Genomic DNA, 27,799 nt, shown 5'->3' with positions numbered 1-27,799 from the left:
AACTCCCTCCTCCCTGCAATCCTTCCTTCTTATTCCGGTTTCCGGAGCACGTCTCCAGGCTTCGACGTCACCACGCTGGGACGTAAGTGCCGAGGGCCGCGGCGTCTGACCTCATGGCGTAGAGCCTAGCAACAGCGCAGGCTCCCAGCCGAGTCCGTTATGGCCGCTGCCGCCCTGAAGAGGATGAGGGGGCCAGCACAAGCGAAACTGCTGCCCGGGTCGGCCATCCAAGCCCTTGTGGGGTTGGCGCGGCCGCTGGTCTTGGCGCTCCTGCTTGTGTCCGCCGCTCTATCCAGTGGTAAAGGGGGCGCGGCGGCAGTGCGGGCTTAGGAAGGCTAGGAGGGCTCGGGCGCAGGGCAGGAGACAGGCCGGGCCAGGGAAAGGGCGCTTCCAAGTGTCAGGAGCAGACGGCGGTGTCTGGTTGGGGCAGGGTCTCCGCGGGCCTGAGGACAGAGGGTATGGTGTCTGAAGGGGTCCAAGGTGGTAGGGTCTCCAAGGGGTCTGAGAAGTGGGGTCCCTGAGAGATGCAGGAACCCAGGGAGCAGGGAGCAGGGTGTGTAGATGGGCGGGGAGGGAGGAGTGGTGTTGGCGCCTAGAGATCGTTGAAGAATGGGCTGCCACAAGGAATTGGGGTGGTGGGGTCTCCAAAATTTCTTGGATCGGAAAGTTAGGAGGCTCTAGAAGAGAGGGTGGCGACAGGGGCTGAGGAGGTGGCCGGGGCTGGGGGTGAGGTGTCTGGAAAGGGTCCTGAGTTTGGGGGACTCAGGAATCTTGTAGGACCAAGGAAAGGTGGGGGTTTTCCAGAATGGGAGAGGTCAGTGGTAAAGACCGAGGCGGGCAGGGGCAGTAATCCAGTGACTGGACTGAGCCAATGGAATATTTCCGAGAGGGAAAGTGAAAGGGAAAGAGCTGTCTTCGGGTACTGGTGCATATTTGAAGCCTGGGAGGTTCTGGTGTTTGATAAAGATTCAGAGTACTGGGGCGTTGGGCCCCTGAAGGCTTGGGAGGCAGAGAGGAGTTTGGAGACAAGGGAGATCATGATTCCTCTTCCCTGTGTTCCGAGTTAACCAGGATAACCCTGCCTCATTTTAATGGATCTGTAGGATTTGATTGATAGAAGATTTCATTTCTTGCAAATGTCGCATGGTGAAATCAAGAGATTGAAGGCTTTTATTGAGAAATTAGGATATCTGTAAACCAGTGCCTGATACTTGGTGGGAAAAATCCACTATTAAGAACTTGTAAGGATTAAACGGTATTTTGGTTAGTAGTCCCATTTTTCTTTCAGGCCAAGACACAATCCTGCGTTTCTCCCTAAATTTGAATTTTCAGCTGCAAAACAGTGTGACCTGCTATAGTGTTTTCTTTCTTGCCAACAGGGCCTGTCCAGCCCTACATTCCTCTGCGACAGTACTGTGGGTACATACTTATGTTTCCTCAGCAACATTTCAGTGTTGCTAACTGGACGCCCTCCCAGAAGTCTTTGCAGTCTCTGAGGAAGGACTGCTGTCCATTTCCTAAGGCCCTTTCATCATTAGTGAAATGTAATGAGGATTTCCCTGGTTGATGCAGATATTCCCGTTCCTAAAGTACTTAAGTAGCTTAATTGTTTTGGCCATTTAATCATCTAAGAAAAATAAAACACAAACATTTATATTTCCTGCTGGAATGCTTAAGGGATATATATCTGGCAACTGTAGTTTCAGAAACAGCTTTTTTTCCCCTAAGAGATGGTTGAAAATTGGGCAAGAAGTGAGGCAGAATGTGGAGTGGTAAGTGTCCTTTAGTTTCTGCTTTTATTTGTTAGAGCCCTATAAATATTGTTCTAACTATACTGAGACATTTTAGAGAATCTTTATCTTTTAAATTAAGTCTTTACATACACCAGTTTAAAATGTCATAAATTCAGATTATTCTGTCCTGAAAAGAACCTAAATGAAAACGAACATACATGTCTTTAATAGGCGAGCAGCTCCATTGCACTACAGTGTACTTGGGATATAAGTATTTTTTGTAAGCATACCTTATAATTTCAAAGTAGTCCTGTAATAAGAAAATTAGTCTAGAATGTGTTGAGTTCCAAATTTCAAGTGAGTTTACAAAGGTAGAAGGTTACCACATTAGATTTATTCAAATTTGTTGCATATTAGGTTTTAAAAACTGTCAGTCCTTGGTTATATGCTTGTCAGTCTGTAAGAATTTTTGTTTTGATCAAGTCTAAAAAATTTAACATAAGCAGTTTGGATCACTGGGTGACTAATTCTTGGTCATGCCATTTCAAAAATGCCTGCTTCTCTACATTTGCCATTATATTGTCCCCAAATGATCACCTAAACTTAAGGTATAATGCATTTCATTTTTAAGGTATTGTTTCTCAAACCAGTGTGTGAATGAGTTCTCGGGGTCCTCTGCATTCTTAAGTTTACGAAATGCTGTTATAGTTTTATTTTAGGGCAGTTTTTAAAAAGGGACCAGTAGAAGGGGAGAATTACAAAGTGTTTTTTTTTTTTTTTTTTTTTTTTGAGTCTGTCGCCAGGCTGGAGTGCAGTGGCGCGATCTCGGCTCATTGCAACCTCCGCCTCCCGGTTTCAAGTGATTCTTCTGCCTCAGCCTCCTGAGTATGCTGGGACTACAGGCGCGCACCACACCTGGCTAGTTTTTGTGTTTTTAGTAGAGACGGGGTTTCACCGTGTTAGCCAGGATAGTCTTAATCTCCTGACCTCGTGATCCGCCTGCCTTGGCCTCCCAAAGTGCTGGGATTACAGGCCTGAGCCACCGTGCCCAGCGTTTTTTGTTTGTTTGTTTGAGACAGGGTTTTGCTCTGTCGCCCAGGCTGGAGTGCAGTAGCACAAACTTGGCCCATTGATACCTCCGCCTCCTGGGCTCAAGCAGTCCTCCCACTTCAGCCCCCTGAATAGCTGGGACCACAGGTGCCTGCTACCGTGCTCAGCTAATTTTTGTATTTTTGTAGAGATGGGGTTTTGCCATGTTGGCCAGGCTGGTCTTGAATTCCTGTGCTTAAGTGATCCGCCCGCCTTGGCCTCCCAAAGTGCTAGGGTTACAGGTGTGAGCCACCGTGTCTGGCCTAAGCTTTATTTTTAAAATGTTAAGCTTCAATTAGAGAGGTAATATCAATTAGGAAAGGAAAGATTTAGAAGTCTTATTTATATGCTCATAGAAGGTCAACAGTTAAATCCGTAAAGTCAGAGTTGTACCTTTGTTCAGAATACTCTTCATATCTGACTTAATCAACTTCTCTGATTTGAAGGAGAGGAGTTTGAGTAAGTTGATAGCCTTTGTATTACATGTTTCAGATCAATTATTTGTTTTTTCTTGTGCTGTATTTGTATATTACTTCCAAGATTTTACTGCTTGACTAATACATATTCTGCTCCTACTTGGTGCTAGGTATTGGAGTTAAACAATGAATAGGGTGATATTGGGGGTGTCCTTAGAAGAATGAGTGGCGTTTTGCTGAGAACCATGGGATGGGCTCTTGAGGGAGTGCAGTAGGTGCATAGATGCTATGTGGGATGTGGTGTGGGATTTGTGGTGAGAGTTGAATCGAGAGCATATTCAATAAATATTTATTGAGTGCCTGCTATCTATTAAGTAGGTAACGGGGATAGAGCTGTTAGGGAGATTAGTAAGATAATGAGGGTGAGGTAATGGGGGCCAGATCATGTAGGATCTTGAAGGCTATTATAAAAACTTTCACTTTTGTGAGAAATGGATGGCCCTGGAGGGTCTTAAGTAGAGGAGTAACATTTGATTTAGGTTTTTACAGAATGACTGTGGCTGCTGTGTTGAGTATAGACAGTAGAAGTTAGGGTGGAAGCAGGCAGATTAATTAGGAGGCTATTGTAATAATCCATGTGAGATAATGGTTACTTGGACCAGGCAGGAGCAGTGGAGGGTGAAAAGCCCTCAAATGCTGCATATGTCATAACAGATTGGATGTGGGATGTTAAAAAAATGACAACTCCAAGGTTTTTAGTTTTAGTAACTAGAAAGATGTAGTTGCCATTAATTGAGATGGAGACTAGGTAGAACAAGTTTTTTTGTTTTTTGAGTGGGCCATAGGAATTTATTTTAACTTTTTATTTTGAGATAATTATAGATTCACTTGCAGTTTGTAAGAAATAATATAGAGATCCTGCATATCCCCTACCCAGTTTTCCTAATAGTAACATCTTTCAAAACAATAGTGCAATATCACGACCAGGATATTAACATTGGTACAGTCAAAATACGGGGCATTACCATCACCACAAGGATATCTCATATTGCCCTTATAAAGCCACCCCACTTCCCTCCTACCTCACCTCTCCTGAACTCCTGGCAACCACAAATTATCCATTTGTATAAGTTGGTAATTTTGAGAATCTTACATAAATGGAATCATACAGTATGTAACTTTTGGGATTGACTTTTTTCACTTAGCATAATTCTCTGAAGATTCACCTAGGTTGTTGCATGTCTCAATAGTTTGTTCCTTTTTAAATTTTAACTTTTATTTTTTCGATACAAAGTCTTGCACTCTAGGCTGGAGTGCAGTGGCACAATCTCGGCTCACTGCAACCTCCGCCTCCTGGGTTCAAGCAGTTTTCCTGTCTCAGTCTCCAGAATAGCTGGGATTATAGGTGCACACCACCACACCCGGCTAATTTTTGTATTTTTGGTAGAGATGGGGTTTCACCATTTTGGCAAGGCTGGTCTTGAACTCCTGACCTTGTGATCCACCCGCCTCGGCCTCCCAAAGTGCCCGGATTACAGGTGTGAGCCACCGGTCCTGGTTGTTTCTTCCTTTAAATTGCTGAGTAATATTCTATGGTATAGGTAGACTACACTTTGTTTATTTATCTGTTGAAGGATGCCTGATTGTTTCCAGTTTTTGGCTATTATGAATAAAGCTGCTATGAACATGTTTGTGCAGCACTCCAGCCTGAGTGACAAAGCGAGACCCTGTCTTAAAAAAATAAATTAAAATGAGCTTTCTATGGACATCATGTAGTTGAGTCTGCCAATCTCTGTTTTTTAATTGATGTATTTAGGTCATTTACATTTACTGCACTATGGATATGTTAGAGCTGAAGTCTGCCATTTTTATTTTTTGTCTTTAGCCTGGGATATATGAGGTAAAAAGAAAAACCTAAGGAAGTCACCACCATGTTGTTTCACATATCCTGAGGTCTCTAACAGTTCTACCCAGTTCTTTCCACCTTTCAGAGTGTTCTTGTGTTATTTTATACATAATGTCCAGAGCTTTTAGTTGTTATTAGTGGGAGAAATAGGGAAGTGTGTGTTTGTCTTCCTGAAAGCCAGCCAGAATTCATTTTGAACATATTAATGTGAATGTCAGACATCTAAGAGGAGATGTCAAGTAGGTGGTTGGATTTATGAGTCTAGAATTCTGGTAGTTCTTGGAAGTTCTTTTAATTTTTCTCAGAAAAGTCAGGAAGTGATGTCATCAGTTGAAAATGAGGATAACAGAGAAGGCATTTGAAGTTTGTGGATAGAGGAGAATGTGATTGGTGTCCTAAGAGAGTAGAAGGGTAAATGGACTAGGAAAATATAATTGCTAACAATTTTAATTGCCAACAGCTTTAAACATACACCTGAATCTTTGGCATTGAATTTAAAATGAAATGAAAACAGTGGCATGTGTATATTTTTTTCCAGCCATGTTCAGCTGCTGGGTGCAGATGTGAGTAGTCAGAGAGCTTGATTTATTAATAACTAGGGATGAGTGTAGTCTCACCAAGTGAATGGGTCAAAGTGGACAAGGGGGAAGGGAATTGAAGATGGATTTAAGAGAGTGATTATAAAGCAATTATAATAGCTGACACAGAATTGAATCTGAATAAAGGGAGAAGAGAGTGTATTGGGCAAGTTTGGATGGTGACCATAAGGGAATGAAAAGGATTAGAGGGTTGTAGGTGTTGATGGATTGAGAATACCAGGGAATGAACTGGAAGGATAGGAGGTCTTGCCAGCAAGTAGAATGCATGAAATTGAGATTATGGAAGAATTGTGATAATAAATAATGACTGTAGGAGTGAGTGGCTGAGGTAAAGAGGAGGGCGAGCTCATGAGAAGAGAGGAGGTCAAAGATTTGAAATCAAGGCGGGAGTACTTGTCTTAGATGGAGTGAACTCTAGAGCCAGGAGCTAAAGATCATTAAAAATTAGGGGGCATGACTTTGGAGTTGGTGGATGAAAGTAAGTTAGTGCATTATAGCTTAAGATAAGAGAATCAAAGCTAGAGGCATTTAGGGAGAAGAACGGGAGAATGGTCTGAAAAGGGCAATGAGGAGGAGAACTGTGCCTCCTCGAGACTCAGTGGTTCAAGGATGTGGGAGAAAAAACAGCTATTATTTAAACAGGCTGAAAGGAAAATGTGTCCTTAAGGAAGAGTCAGGTTTCAGTAATAACAAGAAAGCGAAGGGTGAAAGAAGGGATTTGCTGATGACTGTGAATTCTATACCGCATGGTGGAAGTTTCTTTATAATCATTCCCACCCTATCAGCTTGTGTCCTTTAAAGGTACTCACCCATAGAAAAACTGTTCTTTTAAAAGTTAAGTTTAGTTAGTTGGCTCCCACTTATTTCAATTTTAAATTTTATTTTAAAACATGTTTTTTGTACTTTGGCAGGAAAATTAAATATATCAGAAAATAATAATTTTTAAATTCTTGAATTATAACTAAGTTGAAGTGATAAATGCAAAAATTATTTTCAGAAATTCCTGTTAGTAGTTTTCTGAGTAATGTACTCAGTTGTAGGTCCTGTTTATTTCTCTTTTCTTCCAGTAAAAAATTTCAAGGAACTCAATTATTGAAAATGTTTTAAGAGTTTTACTGTAATCCCAGCACTTTGGGAGGCCAAGGTGGAAGGATTTCTCGAGCCCTGGAACACAAGAGCAGCCTGGGCAATGTGGCGAGATGCTGTCTCAAAAAAAAAAAAAAAAAAAAAATTGCATGTGGCATTGGACAAATATATGAAAAATAAAAAAAGCCAGGCAGGGTAACATGTGCCTGTGGTCCCAGCTACATGGAGGGGTTGAAACCAGGAGGTCGAGGCTACAGTGAGCTATGTTTGTGCTACTGCATTTCAGCCTGGGCAACAGAGTGAGACCCTGTCCAAAAAAAAAAAAAAAAAAAAAAAAAGGGAAAAAAGAGTTTTACTAATTCATTGTTTTTTGTTGTTTTTTTTTTTGAGGTGTGGTCTTGCTCTGTCGGCCAGGCTGGAGTGCAGTGGCGCCATCTCGGCTCACTGCAACCTCCACCTCCCAGGTTCACGCCATTCTCCTGCCTCAGCCTCCTAAGTAGCTGGGACTATAGGTGCCTGCCACCACGCTTGGCTAATTTTTTGTATTTTTTAGTTGAGACCAGGTTTCATGATGTTAGCCAGGATGGTCTCGAGCTCCTGACCTGGTGTTCCGCCTGCCTCGGCCTCCCAAAGTGCTGGGATTACAGGCGTGAGCCACTGGGCCTGGCCTTTTTTTTTTTTTTTTTTTTAAACTAACTTACTACATTATTTTTCTGAGATCCTCTGTTCATTCTAATTGACACCAGCTATTTCTTTTTTTTCTACACAAAATGGATGTCAACTGTGGTACACAAACCAGAGTGTATTCACATGAAGAAAGGGTTGTCTGTTAGATTGTTAACTTGTGTGAATGCACATGTTTGTGAAAGCACTAGAATGACTTGGTTTAATCTTACCCCTATAAAATATTTTACTTTAATGTGATACACTTTAAAATATTGTCTGAATATGTTTAGATCTCACATGACAGAGGTGTTTTTTTTTTATTTTTTTATTATTATTTTTTAAGTGTAGTAGATGTCCTTGAAGTTCTTCAACAGATGCTACATTAGATTATAAATTAGAGATGGTTAAATTTCTGCAGGGATTCGTCTGTTGAATCTTCCTCTATTCATTCTTCTTGGTAAAAGAATAATAAGAATTCTTATGTAAAGAATTTTACCTTTAGTAAACTATGCTGAGTAGGTAGCAGCACAGGGAAATAAGAATGTGTATGTATTTGGTGTCATTTCCCATACCTAGATGCCTTCCCCCATCTTCAAAATAGTCTAATTGTCACTTAGCTCTCAGGTTCCCGTTTCGGATGCTTCTCCTTTAGAAGTTTTTTCTTCTTTGTAAGGATCCTTCTTTTTTTTTTTAATTTAGGAGAGGGAGTCCTGTAGTTCAAGTATCACTTAGAATTACTGTCTACAGCATGCTTATAGCTTCCCCTGAATTTGTTATGTTGTGTTGAAAGTATTTAGGTCCAAACTCCATATCTTTTTTGGGACCTACTTGAGTGAGAATCAGCCACTTTTTGTTCTGTTCTAGGGATCAGGTAGAGTCTGGACAAGGTAACTGAAGTCCACACCCTTTATGAAATGAAAACAGAGGGGATGGGTGAGGGCTGTATGTGAACTTTGCCATTGTGACCTAAAGTCAGACCTTTTTCTTTTCTTTTGGTGGCAGGCTGTATAATGCAGTAGGTCTTTTATGCTGCTTAAGTTGTTAGTATCTAGCAAAGCAGTTATTATCTGAAGAATAACTAAGAAGAAATGTAACTGATTGCTGGCCATTGAGACTTAATAACTAGTTTTTGAGAAAGTTATAGGAATGTAGCAGAGAGGAATGCTTAGTGTAAAATTTGGGTAAATATGCTTTTTTAGCTTGGTGGAGATAAAGTTGGAGATTTCAGTTTGATATTCTTTGTTTGTTTCAGTTGTATCACGGACTGATTCACCGAGCCCAACCGTACTCAACTCACATATTTCTACCCCAAATGTGAATGCTTTAACACATGAAAACCAAACCAAACCTTCTATTTCCCAAATCAGCACCACCCTCCCTCCCACGATGAGTACCGAGAAAAGTGGAGGAGCATCTGTGGCCCCTCATCCCTCGCCTACTCCTCTGTCTCAAGAGGAAGCTGATAACAATGAAGATCCTAGTATAGAGGAGGAGGATCTTCTCATGCTGAACAGTTCTCCATCCACAGCCAAAGACACTCTAGACAATGGCGATTATGGAGAACCAGACTATGACTGGACCACGGGCCCCAGGGACGACGACGAGTCTGATGACACCTTGGAAGAAAACAGGGGTTACGTGGAAATTGAACAGTCGGTGAAATCTTTTAAGATGCCATCCTCAAATATAGAAGAGGAAGACAGCCATTTCTTTTTTCATCTTATTATTTTTGCTTTTTGCATTGCTGTTGTTTACATTACATATCACAACAAAAGGAAGGTAGGTTTGGGATTTTTTTAGCCCTTTATTATTTCAGTCATAATGCTTTTGATGATTCATGGTTCTTTTTTTTTTTTTTGCAAAAAAAAGTGTAGTGGGTTTCACTCTGTCACCCAAGCTGGAGTACAGTGGCACAATCACAGCTCACTGGAGCCTGGACCTCCTAGGCTTAAGTGATTCTCTTGCCTCAGCCTCTTGAGTAGGTAGGACTACAGATGCACACTACCGCACCTGACTAATGTTTAAAAATTATTAAATTAAAATTTTTAAAATTATTGTTATTTGTAGAGACGGGTCTCACTATGTTGCCCAGGCTGGTCTTGAACTCCCAGGCTCAAGCAGTCCTCCCGCCTTGGCCTCCCAAAGTGTTGGGATTACAGACATGAGCCACCATGCCCAGCCCTCTTTCCTTTTTTTCAGTGAAGTTTAAATTCATAGTAAAATATTGCGATGTCTAATCAGCATGTACATCTATTGTGTATTTTAACACACTGCAGACAGAATGCTTGAATGTATGTACTTCTAAAAAAAGTAGTAGTCCTATTTCTTAATGAGTAATACCAAAACCCAGTGATTTTTTTTTTAAGAGTTTATGTCTTAATTTGGCATCATTACTTCAGCAGGAATACTTGTGGAGAAAGTGTTAATTTAATATTTGTCTTTTAATTTATTAACATTGAACTTAATCTTTTGATTTTTTTTCTGGTTATAAAGTGTTACATATTTATTTTAGGGAATTCAGAAGACAGAAGAGTTTAGAAAAGAAAATTTAAACTACTTCTCAGCATTAATATTTTGGTGTATTTCTGGTCTATAAATGTGCATATAATTTATACATATAGGTGTATGTTATGATTTTTAATGAATTTTATTTCACAGAGTTGTGTGTTTTTTTTTTTTTTGAGACAGAGTCTCACTTTGTCTCCCAGGCTGGAGAGCAGTGGTGCGATCTCGGCTCACTGCAACCTCCACCTCCCAAGTTCAAGCAATTTTCATGCCTCAGCCTCTTGAGTAACTGGGACTACAGGCGCAGGCCACCACGCCCGGCTAATTTTTGTATTTTTAGTAGAGACAGGGTTTTGCCATGTTGGCCAGGCTGGTCTCGAACTCCTGGCCTCAAGTGATCCACCCACTTCGGCCTCCCAAAATGCTGGGATTACAGGCGTGAGCCACCGTACCCAGCCTATCTCATAGAGTTTTATGTCCTGACCAATCATGAGCATTTTCCATATCCTTAATATTCTTTAAAAACATTTTTTTTTTTGAGGCAGGATCTTGCTATGTTGTCCATGCTGGTGAACTCCTGGCCTCAAGTAATCCTCCCACCTCAGCCTCCCAAGTAATTGGGATTATAGGAGTGAGCCACTGTGCCTGGCTAAAAACATAATGGATTCATGGTTTACAATTTTTGGTTCAGAAATAATATTGTGATGAACATTTCTGTGCTGTTACCAGTTTGCTGGATTACATGAGGCACAAGAGACATCTATAGGACAGGATACATCACATTTAGTGTGAGGGTACATGTTGGCACTGTACAGTCCCAAAGCTGAATAGTTAAGCCTTTTAAAATACTTAAAGGGAGATCAAACACACAGTTCCTTTTTAATACTTACTGGTCAGGAAGTCTCCGTTCTTGACTTTATTGTAACTTGCTTTGTAACCCTGAAAGCCACCTTCCCCTTCGGGGACTTGATTTCCTTACCTGACAAATAGTGAAACTGGACCTGATAATTTCAAAATGCCTTCCTGCTTTGAGAATCAGTGACTCTAATAATAGTTAAAAAAAAAAGCAAACCAACCAACTGTTCTGGTTATTTGTATTTAGTGATATATTGCTAGCTTTGTAAGTGTTTATGGGTAGACAGAACCTTGAGTGCTGCTGATATTATATCCCACTGTTTAGTGTTTGGCCATCTCTATTATGAACATCTAAGGGACTTGTTAAACAAGTAGGTTCCTGGGCTCCACCTCCAGTACTAACTCAGTCTCTGAAGATAGAGCCTAGGAATCTGAGTCTTTAACGAACATTCCTATATATATTGAAATTTGAGAAGCATTGTTTAGCCTTGTTTACAAGATGGAAAGCAAAATAGCTTTTTTTTTTTTTTTTTTGAGACAGGGTCTTGCTTTGTCACCCAGGCTGGAGTGTTGTGGTGCTGTCACAGCTTACTGTGATCTCTGCCTCCTGGGCTCAAGTGATCCTCCACCTTAGCCTCCTGAGTAGCTGGGACTACAGGCAAGCGCCTCCATGCCTGGCTGATTTTATATTTTTTGTAGAGATGGTGTTTCACCATGTTTCCCAGGCTGGTCTCGGACTCCTGGGCTCAAGTGATCCTCCACCTTAGCCTCCTGAGTAGCGGGGACTACAGGCAAGCGCCTCCATGCCTGGCTGATTTTATATTTTTTGTAGAGATGGTGTTTCACCATGTTTCCCAGGCTGGTCTCGGACTCCTGGGCTCAAGTGATCTGCCTGCCTCGGCCTAAAATAGCTTTTTTTGTTGTTGATATTTTGTGTTTTATATTTAGAAACCTAGAAGAGAGATATTTTACTTGTTATAAAAATGTTTACCATATTCTCTGTTTTCTCTTTTGCCTATTTAATGACTTTTGTTTTCCAGATTTTTCTTCTGGTTCAAAGCAGGAAATGGCGTGATGGCCTTTGTTCTAAAACAGTGGAATACCATCGCTTAGATCAGAATGTTAATGAGGCAATGCCTTCTTTGAAGATTACCAATGATTATATTTTTTAAAGCACTGTGATTTGAATTTGCTTATGTAATTTTATTTGCTTGACTTTTTATATGATATTGTGCAGATGTTTGCCATAGGCAATTGGTACTTAAATGAGAGGTGAGTCTCTCTTTTGCCTTGGTGCTTCGGAAATTAAATGTCACAAACGAGTATATAATTTTTTATCTGTACTTTTAGAGCTGAGTTTAATCAGGTGTCCAAAATATGAGTTAAACATTACCTTATATTTACACTGTTAGTTTTTATTGTTTTAGATTTATTATGCTTCTTCTGGAAGTATTAGTGATGCTACTTTTAAAAGATCCCAAGCTTGTAACTAAATTCTGACATATCTGTTACTGCTGACTCACATTCATTCTCTGCCATTCAAATACTATTTTTAATCCACATATTTTTTTTTGTTCCCAAACTGTAATGTACAGGGATATGTGTGATAATGCTTTGGATTTGTGTAATTTTTTTTTTCTTCTAAGAAAACTGCTTTGGATATTTTTAGATAATTTAAACATAATTTAGGATAATGATATTGCTCAATCTGACCACAATTTTAGGTAAAACATTAAATGTGTCAAGAAATCTTGGCAGCAGAGACTCTGCAGCTTGCAGTGGACATAGATAAAATGTTACAGAGATACTATTTTTTTGGTTGGAATTACTATACTAAATTTAGAAGCAGAAACTGGAAAATGTTAAATACATGTACAATTGCTTTTAGTTAGCAATTGATTATAGCATGGGTTCCTCCAAGGTTTCAAGCAATGGGCAGAGTTTAAAATTATATCAGATTCGTTTACTTTGTTTATTATTTTACAGTAAATTTGAATAAATCTTAGGGGCCATTATCACTTAAATAATACTGTATCTAGGTCTTTCAAATTAAAATTATACCTGAATGAAGTTGTTTGTATACATAAAGGATATTTGTGTACAATGACCTTTTTTCCCCCACACTTGTTTTCTTTGTTTTTGTTTTTTATGGCAACTGGAAAGTATTTACTATGGGATTCATTTATGTCTGTCTTTCTATCATAAAGAATTGATCAATATGTAAATATGTGATTTCAACCATGGTTGACTTACAAGTGTCACTACAGCCTTTTAGAAAACATAGCCCTAATATATGTTAAGCAGGACCCGGGTGAGCCAGTGGGCTTGCGCTTTATGTAGAGCTGGAAGAAGGCCGTCCAGCCTGTCTCTTGGGCGGACAGTGTACTTTCCTAATAGGGAAAGGAAGCACAATGGAAATACCCCTGAACCGTTTTATTGCAGTAATTTTTTTCATATCCGAAACTATTATTTAATATTTTGAATAAGATTTTAAAAAATAAATGGCAAAGATATAAATCTGTGATTTCACGAATGTGTTTCATTTCAGTGATGACATTTAGGTGGTGACAGGGAGTAGCGTATGTCTGCGAGCAATCTAACCTGACTCACTTGCAGGTGTCACTCTCAGCAGTGCAACTCTGCCTCTATGAATTCCACTTACATTTCTAAATTCTTGTTTAGGTCCAACTTACTGCTAGGTACTGAAGTTTATTGAAAACTGTAGCAAAGTAGGATGGCAAAGAAAAGCAAAGTGGCTAAATCAGTGTGCTCTTTCTAGCATCCTGGGGTCCCTATCTGGGATGGAAGGCTCCCCAAGTGTGGAGGCTCATCCCCCTTAGTGGATTGGGGATTCTTGGGTACTTGTGGTGGTCCAGCCACCTAGGTCACAGTGCTGCAATTAAGTAGCCTCAGACTTTTGGAGGATCAGATCATACATTGATTAAAAATGCCGCTGGAGTCTCACAGAGGCACTTGAGCACTAGGCACTAGTGCTAGGGACTAGGCACCCAGGGGCCACGGTTGAGCCTTGCAACCTCATGCCACCTCCTCCTTTGTGATGTTGTCTGCTCCTTTCTCCTAGACTCACTTTCTGGACAGACCAGAAGCTCTGCACCTGATTTTGGTACTAATGGTATAATAGATTACCTTTTAGCTCCCGTTTCTGTGTCTTAGCTGAAAAGGAATGTGTTGAAACTTGTGGGGCAGACAGAAACAGACATTTAGAATTTGGGCAGTCAGGCAGGCATGTTGTATTAGTCTGTTCTCACGTTGCTATAGAAATACCCGAGACTGGATAATTTATAAAGAAAAGAAGTTTAATTGGCTCACAGTTTTGCAGGTTTTGGGGGAGCATGATGCTGGCATCTGCTCAGCTTCTGGGGAGGTTTCAGGAAGCTTACCATCATTGTGAAAGGCGAAAGGGGACCAGGTGTCTCATATGACAGGAACAGGAGCAAGAGAGAGTAAGGGGGAATGTACTACACAGTTTCTTTTTTTTTTTTTTTTTTTGAGACAGAGTCTCGCTCTGTCACCAAGGCTGTAGTGCAGTGGTGCAGTCTTGGCTCATTGTAACCTCCACCTCCTACACTAGTTGTATGAGGTATCACCCCTTCCTCCAAATCCCAGGTTCTTATCAGGGCAGGTGCTGCCTGTTGAAGGTGAAGGCGGTCACTGCCGGCACTGCTCCTGAGTTCAAGTGATGCTCCTGACTCATCCTCCTGAGTAGCTGGGACTACAGGCACCTGCCACCACTCCCAGCTAATTTTTGTATTTTGTATTTTATTATTTTTTTTAGTAGAGATGGGGTTTTACCATGTTGGCCAGGCTGGTCTTGAACTCCTGACCTCAAGTGATCCACCCACCTCAGCCTCCCAAAGTGTTGGGATTACAGGCATGAGCCACTGTGCCTGGCCTTACTATACACTTTTAAATCACCGGATCTCATGCGAACTCACTATCATGAGAACAGCACCAAGGGAGATGGTGTTAAACCATGAGAAAACCACCCCCATGATCCAGTCATCTCCCACCAGGCTCCACCTCCAACACTGGGGACTTCAATTTGATGTGAAATTTGGGCAGGACACAGGTCTAAACCATACCACATACCTTGACTGGGCTTTCTTGATTTTAAATGTGATCTCCTGAGGGGGAGTGCAAGCTTTTGTGGAACGTGTGTAGTTTGCCCCACCGAGTGAGTTGCTTGAGAACAGGAACTGGCTTTTACTCCTCTCCAGCCCCAAGCTCATTACTCTACCTGGCACCTGCTAGGCCCCTTTAAATTGTTATTCAATGAAGTATTTGAGAAATTAGATGAGGAGAAAACCAAGACAACTCAGGCTCTGCACAAGATCACATAGTCTGCATAGAGTCCAACACTACTAACGTCCTGGGTACACAGATGCATGTGCAGGATCTGAGCCGAGTATAGCGTGTCAGTCCTTATGTGCACATCCACAATTCTACAGGAAGCTAAAGCCCACACTAGTTGTATGAGATATCACCCCTTCCTCCAAATCCCAGGTTCTTATCAGGGCAGGTGCTGCCTGTTGAAGGTGAAGGCGGTCACTGCTGGCACTGCTGCTGATGTTCCAGTTCTCCCCCATCCTGTGTGTAGGGTGGGGTGAGCAGGGCTGGCTTTGCCCTTCGGCCTTCTTTTCAGCCTGGTTTGCTGGTGCGACAGTTTGCCTCCCTTCTGGGTTCAGCGTGAAGCAGTTCATTCTTCTCAGCTGAAGTTCAAAAGGTTAAAAGTCTTTTGAGGACCAAATGTCTTCCAAGGGAACAGAAAAGAAGGCTGTCCTGAGGTTGTCAGTCTGGCCTGACCCAGCACAGCTTGAGCCAGGATATATGGGATGGTTCCCTTCAATTAGCTGGATTCTGTTTTCATTTTGACGTTAGGAGCGGAAGTTGCTGGGACAGATTCCGGAAATGGAGCCAGGGCTATTTCTGTGTAAGTACCACGCACTAACCAATTGCATCACTGGGGCTCAGAGCTGGAGCTGTTTCTGACTCACATCTCAGTAGCTGTCTGTGGTAATGGTCTGCTGTCTAGGCTGTTTAAGTGGCTCAAGGGAGCCTGATTTTGGACCAGTAAGCAGCAGCTTCTACCCCATGAGGTCTAAGCCCACCTCTTTTCTAGCTCCATCCTAAAGAGTCCCAGACCCATCTGTACTAGCTGGTACCAGTGGGCACTATAGAGGCAGAAACAGCACCTGGCTTGAACCATTCTGTCATCCCAGCACGCAGCACAGGGCCTGAGTAAAAGGAATCCAGGTGTTTTGCTTTTAATGCACTGCCTATCCCATGAGGGATTTTTTTTTCTTTTTTGAGATGGAGTTTCACTCTTGTTGCCCAGGCTGGAATGCAGTGGCACGATCTCTGCTCACCACAACCTCCGCCTCCTGGGTTCAAGTAATTCTTCTGCCTCAGCCTCCCGAGTAGCTGGGATTATAGGCATGCACCACAATGCCTGGCTAATTTTGTATTTTTAGTAGAGATGGGGTTTCTCCATGTTGGTCAGGCTGGTCTCAAACTCCCGACCTCAGATGATCTGCCCACCTCGGCCTCCCAAAGTGCTGGGATTACAGGCATGAGCCACTGCGTCTGGCCAAGGGTTTTTTTAATCTAATGAGGCTCTAGATTAAAAAACCCCTACTCCTTACTTAGGAAGCCTTTCTCCACCTATCCTAATAGTTCCGCTCTGAAACCCTATGCTTCTTTCTCTCACTGTCTCATTTCTCTGCTGGGAAACCCAGAGATGCCATGTTCTGGGGATCCTTGACTTCCTGGATGCCTTTCTTCTCATAGGGCCCTTTGTGCTTCTCTCCCCTTGGCATGTGGATTGGACAGCACTCCCACCTGAGGAGGCCATGCTTTGCAGCGGGCCCTGCAAGAGCTAGGATGGGCCATGAAATCATAACAGGCCTGGGTTGGAATCCCTCTCTGGACCTAACCCCTAGGCTGAGCGTCCTTGCCAGGCCATTTTTCCTGACTGTTCCTTGGAAATGAGGAAGGGTCAAGGGTCTTGAGGGCTAACTCGAATGTCCTGCCCCTTGCTGGGACTAAGGTCATCCTGGCCCATGTGGCACCTACCTGGTCTTCTAGGAAGACAGACCTAGGGAGAAATGGAGGGAAAGAAGGGTATGGGTTGAGGTCAGGGCTGGATGACCATAGTCTGAGCTTGCTGTGCCTGTTGCAGTATCCTACCTTATAAAATGAGTGATTGATTAGCTTGCTAGTCTGTTAGGAAGAGTAAATGGATTGATGTTTGTGGAAGGACTTTGTGCATAGGAAGGAGTTTTCACCATGTCACTGACCACAGAAGAGCGAGCTTGAGCCTTGAGTCCACCAAGGAGGGATAGCCCACAGTCCTGAGGCTGCCTTCCCTAGTCCCCTTGGGACTACCTTGAGGCACACAGCTGGTCAGAGCTGGGTTTCTCCTGAACCACCCAGGCATGTATGGTCCTATTAGGGAATAGGTGGGTCTCCTTTGGAGCCTCTCAACCCCATTCCCTGTTCTCCAGCCTCATCCTTTCCCAATAAAGAGGCCAAGGGGTCCTTCCCATCATCCCCTGGACTGTTCCCAAGAATAGACAGCAGAGAGGCAAGGGGACCGAGGACCCCAGAGAGGTGGCTACTTTTAGGCTACATGGTATGTATGCCTGAGCCTCTCCTCAGGGAGCAGGGATGGAGGCAGGGCTTGGGCTGTGGAGGGTCACTCTCAGGGGTCCACACTCTACTATGACCATGGCACTGCATTAAAAGGAAAACACCTGGACTTCTTCTACTCAGGCCCTGTGCTGCGTGCTGGGATGACAGAGTGGTTCAAGGCAAATGCTGTCTCTGCCCTTGTGGTGCCCACTGTCAGGTAGAGAAGAAAAAGAATCATAGTGAAGTGTAATGAATGCTATAGGCTGAAAACTGCATTTTACTTTTTTTTCCTTATAAAGGTAATTTAGACATTCTGATAACAGCTAACACAGGGCTTACTACGGATTGAGTATTTGCCATTTCTGTGTGTGCAACCAACCCAATAAGGCAGTTACTATTATTATCCTCATTTTACAGATAAGGAGCCAGGAGCATGGAAAGTTTAAGCAAGTTGCCCAAGGTCATGGAGCTGATGAGAGAGAGCTGGGATTTGAATTAAGGCATGGTCTATTTCCATACTCCCTGCTCTCTCTCACTAATTCCCCATTACTCTAGAAAATGAAACAGCTACAGAAGGTAAGAAAAAGAAATTATTCAAAGGTTCTCTACCCTTAGGCCCTCAACATTTGTGTGTATTCTCCTTTTTTTCCTTTTAAACTTTCTTTTATTATGTTATGACATAGCACACTACAGAAAAATACATCAAACAAATGTGCAGCTTAACAAATTATTATAAAGTAAACACTGTTTAGCCACCACTCAGGTAGAGAAATAGAATTTTGCCAGCACCCTCAGTCCTCACTTCCTAATTATTACCTTCAGTCTCCCCCACAGGGAGTTATCATTTTGATCTTTATGGCAATTATTCTTTCACTTTGCTTTTTAGATTTACTATCTAAGCATATATGTGTAAAACCATCGTTAATAGGTTTTGGAATTTTAGGTAAATTGTATCATGCCGCATGCATTATACATGTTTGTGCTGGCTGTTTTCACTCAACGTTGGATTGTGAGTTTCATCATGGTAGTTGAGTGTGTAGCATCAGTTCAGTCATTTTCATAGCTACATTGTATTCTATTATAAAAATATACTCACTGTGCTTATCTAACCCACATTTGATGGACATTTGAGTTGTTTCTAGTTTCATACTATTATGGGTGATACTGTTAAGAATATTCTTACACATGTCTTTTCTTGTTTGCAGGGGTATTTGCATCTCTGGTGGGTATATACTTGAGTGGAATTGCTGGATGTATATGTCCAGCTTGAATAGCTAACGTCATACAATTTTCTAAGGTGATTGGACCAATTTATATTTCTTTAAAAAAATTTTTTTTTGAGATGGAGTCTCGCTCTATCGCCTAGGCTGGAGTGCAGTGGTGTGATATCAGCTCATGGCAACCTCTGCCTCCTGGGTTCAAGCAATTCCCCTCCTTCAGCCTCCCGAGTAGCTGGGGCTACAGGTGTGCACCACCATGCCCAGCTAATTTTTGTATTTTTGTTAGAGACAGAGTTTCAGCATGTTGCCCAGGCTGGTCTCAAACTCCTGAGCCCAAGTGATCCGTCCACCTCAGCATCCCAAAGTGCTGGGATTACAGGCATGAGCCACTGTGCCCAGCCCGATTTATATTTCTTCCAGCCTGTGCAAGTTCCTGTTGCTCTCTACATCTTTGCTAACACTTGGCATTGTTAGTGTTCTTAATTTCAGCTATTCTGGTGGATATGCAGTGGTCTCTCCTTGTGGTTTGACTTTGCCTTTCCCTGATGACTAATCATATTGATAATTTTTCATATGTTGATTGGACATTTGCATATCTTCTTTTGTGATGTGCTTGTTCAAGTCAAGTCACTTGCTTATTTTTCCATTGGGGTGTTTGTCTTTTTCTTATTCGTGTGAGTTCTCTGTTCTGGATGTAAGCCCTCATTGGTTCCATATGCAATAAACAGCCACTCGTATATTGTGACTTGCCTTGTCACTTTCAGAATGGTATCTTTTCATGAACAGTTTGCTTTTTTTTTGGAGGAAATTACAGCTCTGTTTTATTGAGGTATATTTTACATACATAAATTCATAGATTTTAAACATTTAATCAGTTTTGACAACTGTATATATCTTTGTAACTGCCACCCCCAAACAAGATAAAAGATATTTCCATCACTCCAGAAAATTCCCTAGTGCCATTTTCTAGGCAATTCTTCACCAATCTTCCAGAGGTAACTACTTTCTGATTTCTATCACAATAGATTAGTTCTGCCTGTTCTAGAATTTCAGATAGATAGAATAAAAAGTATGTGTTCTTTTGTGTCTAGCTTCTTTTGGTCTGTATAATGTTTTTGCTTTTAATTTTTAGATTCATCTATATTGTTGAATTGTCAATAGTCCTTCCTTTTTATTGCTGAGATTCATCAATAACACTGAGTAGTATTCATTGAGTGAATAAACCAGAATTTGTTTATCCATTCTCCTGTTGATGGATGTTGGTGGTGTTTCCAGATATTGATCTAGCTATATATGAATTTAATATTATAAACATTTTAATATATTAATCATATATTTTAATATTTAATAATTAACGTATAAAATATGAGTATATATAATTAACCTTTTTACTTTGAGATAAACTGTAGATTCACATGCAGTTGGAAGAAATAATACAGGAGTCCTAGGTACACTTTACCCAAGTTCCATCAATGATAACTTTTTTTTTTTTTTTTGAGATGGACTCTCCCTCTGTCGCCCAGGCTGAAGTGCAGTGGCGTGATCTCGGCTCACCGCAATCTCTGCCTCCTAGGCTCAAGTGATTCTCTTGCCTCAGCCTCCAGAGTAGCTTAGCTGGGATTACACGGGCACACCACTACTGCCCAGCTAATTTTTGTATTTTTAGTAGAGACAGCGTTTCGCCATATTGCCTTGGCTTATCTTGAACTCCTGACCTCAAGTGATCCCCCCACCTTGGCCTCCCAAAGTGTTGAGATTACAGGCGTGAGCCACTGTGCCTGGCCTGATATAGTTTGAATCTCCAAATCTAATGTTGAAATGTGATCCCCAGTGTTGGAGATGGGGCCTGGTGGGAGATGTTTGGGTCATGGAGGCAGATCCCTCATGAATGGCTTGATGCCCTCCCCGTGGTAATGAATGCATTCTTGCTCTGTTAGTTCATGCAAGAGCTGGTTGTTTAAAGGAGGCTGGCACCTCCTCCCACCCTTGTTCCCTCTCTTGTCATGTGATGCACCTGCTCCCCACTTGCTTTCTGCCATGATTATAAGCATCCGGAGGCCCTTACCAGAAGCAGATGCTGGCACCATGCTTCGTGTTCAGCCTGCAGAACCGTAAGCCAAAGTAAACCTCTTTTCTTTATAAATTACCCAGCCTCAGGTATTCCTTTATAGCAATAGCAAACTAATACGTGGTGGGAGGGCTAGACTGGTACCAACTACTCCATCATAGTTGGAAGCAGAAGTTTCCCTCTTTCTTTCTTGATGAAGTGAAGCATGTGTTGGCAAAGATGTTGAGACAGATGCCAGGCAGAGCTAGCCACTTTCTCTGACCCTTTGTCAGGTCTCTATGAGCAGTATGGCAACTACTTGTTCGGCTCTGTAAGTGCATAGCTGTAATGTCTCGCAACCCCCTGCCTTTAGCATACTCCAAATGAAGGAGCTTCTACTACATAAACACTGGTGTAAGATTTTCTCGGATCCTGGAAATGTTTCATCTTACCGTTACCACCAAATAGAGTGTGTTCATTTCTTATTACAAATCCAGTTCTGCCTATATTAGTCTGCCCTTTTACAGCGAAAAAGTTAAGGTTGCCCTGCTGCCTGGTTGAGAGTAGTAGACCCTTTCAAAGGTCTACTGGGCTTCTTTGCTGCTGAAAGTCATTAACTCATGGGCTAGATTGTTGGCCTTGGGCCTGTAGGCAGAAAGCCATGTAGTAAACAGTGTTCCAACAGAGGGAGACACACAAGGGATGTCTTTCAGCCCATTAGGAAGGAGGCATGGCCAAATCAAACACCAGCACAGGAAAGTTACCCTGAGACATGCTATGCTTATAAAGAATGTGAAGCTTGGCGTCTCACTCTGCTCCAGGAGCCCACAAGCAACTCATTCATTCAATAGACATCTAGTGATTGCCTGTACTGAGCCAGGCCCTGTGCTGAGTTTTGGGGATACAGGGCGAGGGAAAGGTTCACCAAACACATGATGCTTGGATTGGCTCCTGGGGTCAAATCTTGGTTCCAAAGAAAATTGAGAAAAAATATTGCAGTGAGCTCATCTTTTCCATGTTTGAAGAAAAGAACATACAAATCAAGTTCATATTTTGGAAAGGAACCCAGAGATTTCATTTTGGAGCTCGGGAGCATTGCTTGGAGGGGGACCCCTGGCCTTGCCCAACCCATCCACAGGCTCTCAAGAACCCAGATCCAATTGTATTTCCATAGTGGAAGATATGAACGCACTTCTGTCCTTTTTGGAAACCTGAGGACTCCTTCTGATTCTCTCCTCCTTTTCCTCCTCTCTCTCAGAAACAGATGTCTGAGCTTGAGGACACCAATTTCACAAAGTAGGATCAGGTGTGGCCCTTTGGGATCCATCACTGGGTTACTCTGGGGGCTGGACCCTCCCTTCTTGCTCTTCTGGCACCCATAGTCTGTGGTTGGGTTTGTGATGGGTAGAAACGTGGTAGTTCTATTTTCGGTGCCCTGAGCAGGGAGACTGTTGGCCAGGGTGAACATTTATGGGGTCTGTATGTTCTTTGGATAAGTGAATCTACCTCCCTAAAGTCTCGATGTTTTCTCTGAAAATTCAGTTTCTGTTGAAGGGGAGGTCTCTGCAGGTTCTAATATTCCAGAGACTTCCTAGGTTTCCAAAAACGATTTCTGGGCTTCCTTTTGTTAGTTTTATAAATATACCTCCGACTTCCTTTCTTGGTCATGTTCTTGTGAGCCCTCTGGCTTTGGGGCCTAAGGTCATGAACAAGGGAAGCAGGCAGAGCTACCTTGCTTACTGGGTCTGGTTTTTTGGGGTTCACTTGACCACATTGGTGGATAATACCTCGAGGCCAGGTAGGATGGTGTGCCTGGACACACCCTTGACCATATCTTGTCCTGATTCCCCCATCCCCTCTCTCTGCCCTCCCACCAGGTTGCAGAGTCCTTTTCTGCCTTGTATCCACTGTCACTGGCAGGATGATGATGTTCCTTCCATGGACAGGCTTAGATTTTTGAGGAAACCCAGGTGTTTTTTTTTTTTTTTTTTTTTTTTAAGGGAGGAAAAGTCTATGATATGATGGTCAGAATTAGTTACAATGAAATAATAAAAGTTTGTGGATTTAAAAATAAAACAGTTGGGTCTGGAAAACACACTGTAGAGGAGGTTCTCTAAGTGGAAATCTGTGAATGCTGTGGCATTCTAAGTTTTCAGTTGGAAAGGGATTACTGAGTTGGGAAGCTGTATCCTGCCCTGGAAGCTAAGAAGGCAGAGGGAAGCCTGATCTGCTACCAACTGAGTGGCCATCAGAAATGGGAGCTGCAACCTTCCTGGGTGATGGTATAAGGCCTCTTTGCTCTCTCAGTAGAGCAAGTATGAATGCCAATCAATGAAGGGCACAGTGTTTTCCTCATCAGCCCTTCTGCATGAAACAAGGAAACCATTTGATAACACGCCAAGGCTCACCAGACAGGGAGGGGACTGAGGCTTCAAAGTGATGTGTTAGATTCTTTGGGAATGTACCAGAAGGGTACAGCTTCCTGACTCAGTAATCCCATTCCAACCAGAAAACATAGCATGCCACAGAGTCCACAGATTCCAGTTAGGCCAGGGAGAAAGGGAGTCCATAATTACTTCCGATAAAAAGATACATGAATAGCCGGGCACGGTGGCTCACGCCTGTAATCCCAGCACTTTGAGAGGCTGAGGCGGGCAGATAGCCTGAGGTCAGGAGTTCAAGAGCAGCCTGGCCAACATGGTGAAACCCCATCTCTACTAAAAATACAAAAAATTAGTCAGGTACGGTGGTGGGCGCTTGTAATCCCAGCTACTTGGGAAGCTGAGGCTGGAGAATTGCTTTAACCCGGGAGGCGGAGGTTGCAGTGAGCAGAGATCACGCCACTGCACTCCAGCCTGGGTGACAGAGTGTGACTCCGTCTCAAACAAACAAACGAAAAGATACATGAATAAGTAGGGAAAATTCATGAAGGTGTGGCCAGTATTGGATAAATGTATCCAAAGCTTTCTGATGGACCAGATTTTAAGAAAAGGATTTTCCTGGTACATAAACTGCTCAGAGCCTCCAAGAGTTTGATTCTTTCCTTCCAGCCCTCCTGGCACAGCCAGAGGAGGGTTTTGTGTAATTGGCCCTTGAAACATTATTACAATCACTTTGTGGCCTCTTTCAGCTTATTTTTAATTACAAGGTCTATTGCATTTTTAAATTATTAACTCTGACAATTACTTATCTTGGCATTTTCTTATCTTGATGAAAATGAAAACAGCAAGGTCATGTTAGCTCACTTGAGGTTTCGGTCTGCTGCAGCTTAAATTGAGCTGAATAGATCAGCAAATGTTTGCAGTGCAGGGACCAGCTGAGGTTGCAGAGGGTCTGTTCAGGGAACAGGGGCAGAAAGAACTTGGCAACACAGAGGCTAGTTCAAGGGCGTTTGGGGCCCAGGTGGTCGGAGCCCGTCTGTGGAAGTGGGAGGTGCCCTTGTAGGTGATGATGGCCCACAAGCAGCTTCTTCACCTCAAGAGCTCTGCGTACATCTCCCCTGGGATAGACAGCCAGAGGCAGAGCCCGGAAGGAGATAGCGACCCTCTGCCTCACAGTAACTTCTTTCTCTGACCTTCTGTGGTGGTCCTCACTCTATGACAACAACAGCAACTAAACGATAACAATAAGTGACTGTTGCTGAGTGCTTACTGTGTGTCTAATGCCTTGCCCACGACACCTGGCAAATATCCATGGATGCTGGGCACGGCAGGCCCTCATCGCCATGCTGCCTTCTGTCCAGCAGGGGGTAGTGTGACTACACCATAAAGGGGACCTCCTTCTTTACCTGGGTTCTCAGGAAAAAGCATCTTCGAGTTTCTGCTGGATGCTGGAAGGATGCTTCTGGCAGTGAGTCCAAATCTCCGACAGTGAGGGCAAAAGAAAGTATGGTTATCAGCTAGGCACGGTGGCTCACGCCTGTAATCCCAGCACTTGGGGAGGCCAAGGCAGGTGGGTCACCAAGTCAGGCATTCGAGACCAGCCTGGCCAGCATAATGAAACCCCGTTTCTACTAAAAATACAAAAAATTAGCTGGGTATGGTGGCGCATGCCTGTAATCCCAGCTACTTGGGAGGCTGAGGCAGGAGAATTGGTTGAACCTGGGAGGCAGAGGTTGCAGTGAGCTGAGATCGTACCACTGCACTCTAGCCTGGGCGACAGTGCAAGACTCCGTCTCAAAAAAAAAAAAAAATAAATAAATAAAATAAATAAATAAAATAAAAATAAATTAAGAAGAAAAGAAAGTACGATTGTCATACCTCCCCCAGTCTCAGGGCACCTGCGGGTCCATTAGTCCCAACCCGAAGTCCTTCGTTGTTCAGTCCCTGGCTCCACTGACTTCACCAAGGGCAAAGGGCAGGCATGAACTTGGAGAAATGGCTTCGGCTTCAGTGGACAATGCTGGTACCACAGTAGGGTCCTTGGCAACATGCCTTCTTAGAGATACACAGACGGTTCCTCAACCTGAGAACCACTTGGTGGGAAGTAGAGATGGGGTGCACGCATCCCCAGATGTGTTATATGCATTAGCTAATGGGCACTGCTGTTGAGAGACTGCTTGGCCATTTGGGGCAGCTGGCTCAGAAGGCACATCCCTCGGATGTCTGCAGCTTCTCAGCCAGAAACCTGCGAAAAAGTTCCATCTTTCCCACAGGCTGGGAGCCAGTCACACCCAGGGTATAATGCCGAAGGAGAAGGGAGCAAGACTGTTGGTGGGACATGGTTGTCCCACAGCAAGACTGTTGGTGGGACAGGGCTCCGACTGCCCTGGCCCTCTGCAGAGCCTCCTGAGAAGGTAAGGTAGTGGCTGGCTCTCTGCTCTGGACGATTTCTGCTGAACCAGTTCTGGGAGCGGTTTCATGGCTTGGGGAACAGCCAAGAACTTCACAGAAAGGACTACTCAGAAATTTGTGACAGCCCCAAGGCCTGCTCAGGACTCTGAGGGCTGAATTTTTTTTTTTTTTTTAATCTTGGGGAGAGAGTTTTGGTTATGGTCCCCAGCAAAGACAGGCTGGGAGATTTCTTCTACCAGCCTCCGTGAGGAGTTCAGGTCCTGGGTCCTCAGCACAGTCCACATCTGAGGCTGTAGCTGTGATGAACTTGAAAATCAATGCCGCCGCCCAACCCCTTGCCTTCAGAAGTGCCCTTGGTTCAAATGTTCAGAGCAGCCCTGAGTTATCTTTGCAGCTTCTCCAAATTCCTCCACTACTCTAGTCCCTGAGAAAGGGAAATGTTAATCCATCTCAGACTGCCAACTTCCCCAACCCCAACCACCCTCCTACTGCTAGACTGGAAACTTTGCAAACTGGAAAATGTCTGTGTGCTGGAGGCCAATGCCCATGCTCCAGGCCTCTTGCTCCCCGAACCCAGGCCTCATCCCAAATCCAGTCCTCCCTGTAAAGTTCCAAAGCTCAAAAAGCTGCTTGCGTGTGTGCAGGCGGGCACACGATGGTGGTGGGCATGCACAGGTGCATCTGTGGGCCTCTCCTCTGGAGAGATTTGCCTTTCACTGCCTGAGATGCAGCTGAGGAGGAAATGTTTCCTGATTCCTAACCTGGTAGATCAGCTGGGGCCGTTGTGTGCTCTGGTTTATAATATTAATAGGAATACTAATAGTACCTGCCATTTCTTGAGCACTTTAACTAGGTTCTTCACCAGGGTTGTTCAATTTAATTCTCACAAGAGCCCTATGAGGTAGATGCTATATGGAATATAATATATATAAAATAACTTTTTTTTTGAGATGGAGTTTTGCTCTTGTTGCTCAGGCTGGGGTGCAATGGTATGATCTCGGCTCACTGCAACCTCCACCTCCTGGGTTCAAGCGATTCTCCTGCCTCAGCCTCCCAAGTTGCTGGGATTACAGGCATACCGGGCTAATTTTGCATTTTATGTAGAGACGGGTTTTCACCATGTTGGTCAGGCTGGTCTCAAACTCCTGACCTCAGGTGATCCACCTGCCTTGGTCTCCCAAAGTGCTGGGATTGCAGGTGTGAGCCACCGCGCCTGGCCACTTTTCTTTTCTTTTCTTTTTTTTTTTTTTTGGGGGACAATGTCTCATTCTGTTACCCAGGCTGGAGTGTAGTGGTGTGATAACAGCTCACTGTAGCCTTGACCTCCTGGGCTCAAGTGATCCTCCTGCCTCAGCCTCTTTTAGTAGAGATAAGGTTTTGTATGTTGCCCAGGCTGGGCTTGAACTCCTGAGCTCAAGCGACCTGCCCGCCTCAGCCTCCCAGTGTCAGGGTTACAGGCCCTGTTTTCTGAGATTCACTTGAAGACTCTAAACATGAGACACAGTGGGGGTAGATGGGAAGAGAAGAAAGGGGAGGAGGGGAAGGGAGGAGACAGGGTAGGGGGTACAGAGACACACACACACACACACACACAGAGCGAGAGAGAGAGAGGTGTGAGGCACATTTGGAGCCAACTGTGCTTCTACCAGTAGTAAGACCACTGATGCATAAGTAAGTGTTTCTTACAGACATGGGCCACATGGGGCAAAGGGCTGGCCTCATAAAACTGCCCAGAAGGAAAAGGTGACCCTGAAGACAGATGGACCCCCAAATTCCTGGAGATTGAGGGAGGAAAGCAGCAGCCACACAGAAGAACCTGCAGCCAAGTGTTCCATTTGGGGTCCCCAAAGAATCCACAAAGCACCCATGAAGGGAAAGTTCAGGCCAGAGAAAACCCGCCTTAAATGTCAGTTGTGAGCAAAAAAAGGCAATGCCGGGTGACACCGGTAACAGTCAAATAATACCGTTCCTTCCCTCTTCCTTCTCCCACTCCACACATACCCAGTGTGGGAATCAGAATGTCTTGACGGACGGGCACTTTGGTGGTAGCTGCTTTATGTGGCGCCTCTAGGATTGAAGTGGGTGGACAGCACACTGAACCATCCTGACAAGCACAATCTGTGGCCAGAAGCCAACTTCGGCCCCCACAATGGAGTCTTGGTCCCCCCCTTCAGTTTCCCAGACCTAAGCCGGTTCATGTCCTGGAACCACATGATCAAAGCGGTTCTTGGCC

The 27,799-nt window shown here is 43.5% G+C and overlaps 1 protein-coding gene across 1 annotated transcript; it reads left to right on the top strand.

The window, feature by feature from the left end:
* Positions 1–86: 86 nt before the first annotated feature.
* C4H5orf15 (chromosome 4 C5orf15 homolog) lies at positions 87–13,372 on the top strand (the record flags this gene model as incomplete). Its single annotated transcript, NM_001133331.1, is given in 3 exon segments — positions 87–298; positions 8,748–9,274; positions 11,896–13,372. Coding segments are annotated over 3 exon segments (798 nt in total). The 3' UTR covers positions 12,028–13,372.
* Positions 13,373–27,799: the final 14,427 nt, after the last annotated feature.

Source organism: Pongo abelii, chromosome 4 (assembly GCF_028885655.2).
Source record: "Pongo abelii isolate AG06213 chromosome 4, NHGRI_mPonAbe1-v2.0_pri, whole genome shotgun sequence".
NCBI classification, from domain to species: domain Eukaryota; kingdom Metazoa; phylum Chordata; class Mammalia; order Primates; family Hominidae; genus Pongo; species Pongo abelii.
The sequence above is the reverse complement of the archived record's forward strand: the minus strand, read 5'-3'. Positions and strand labels throughout refer to the sequence as shown.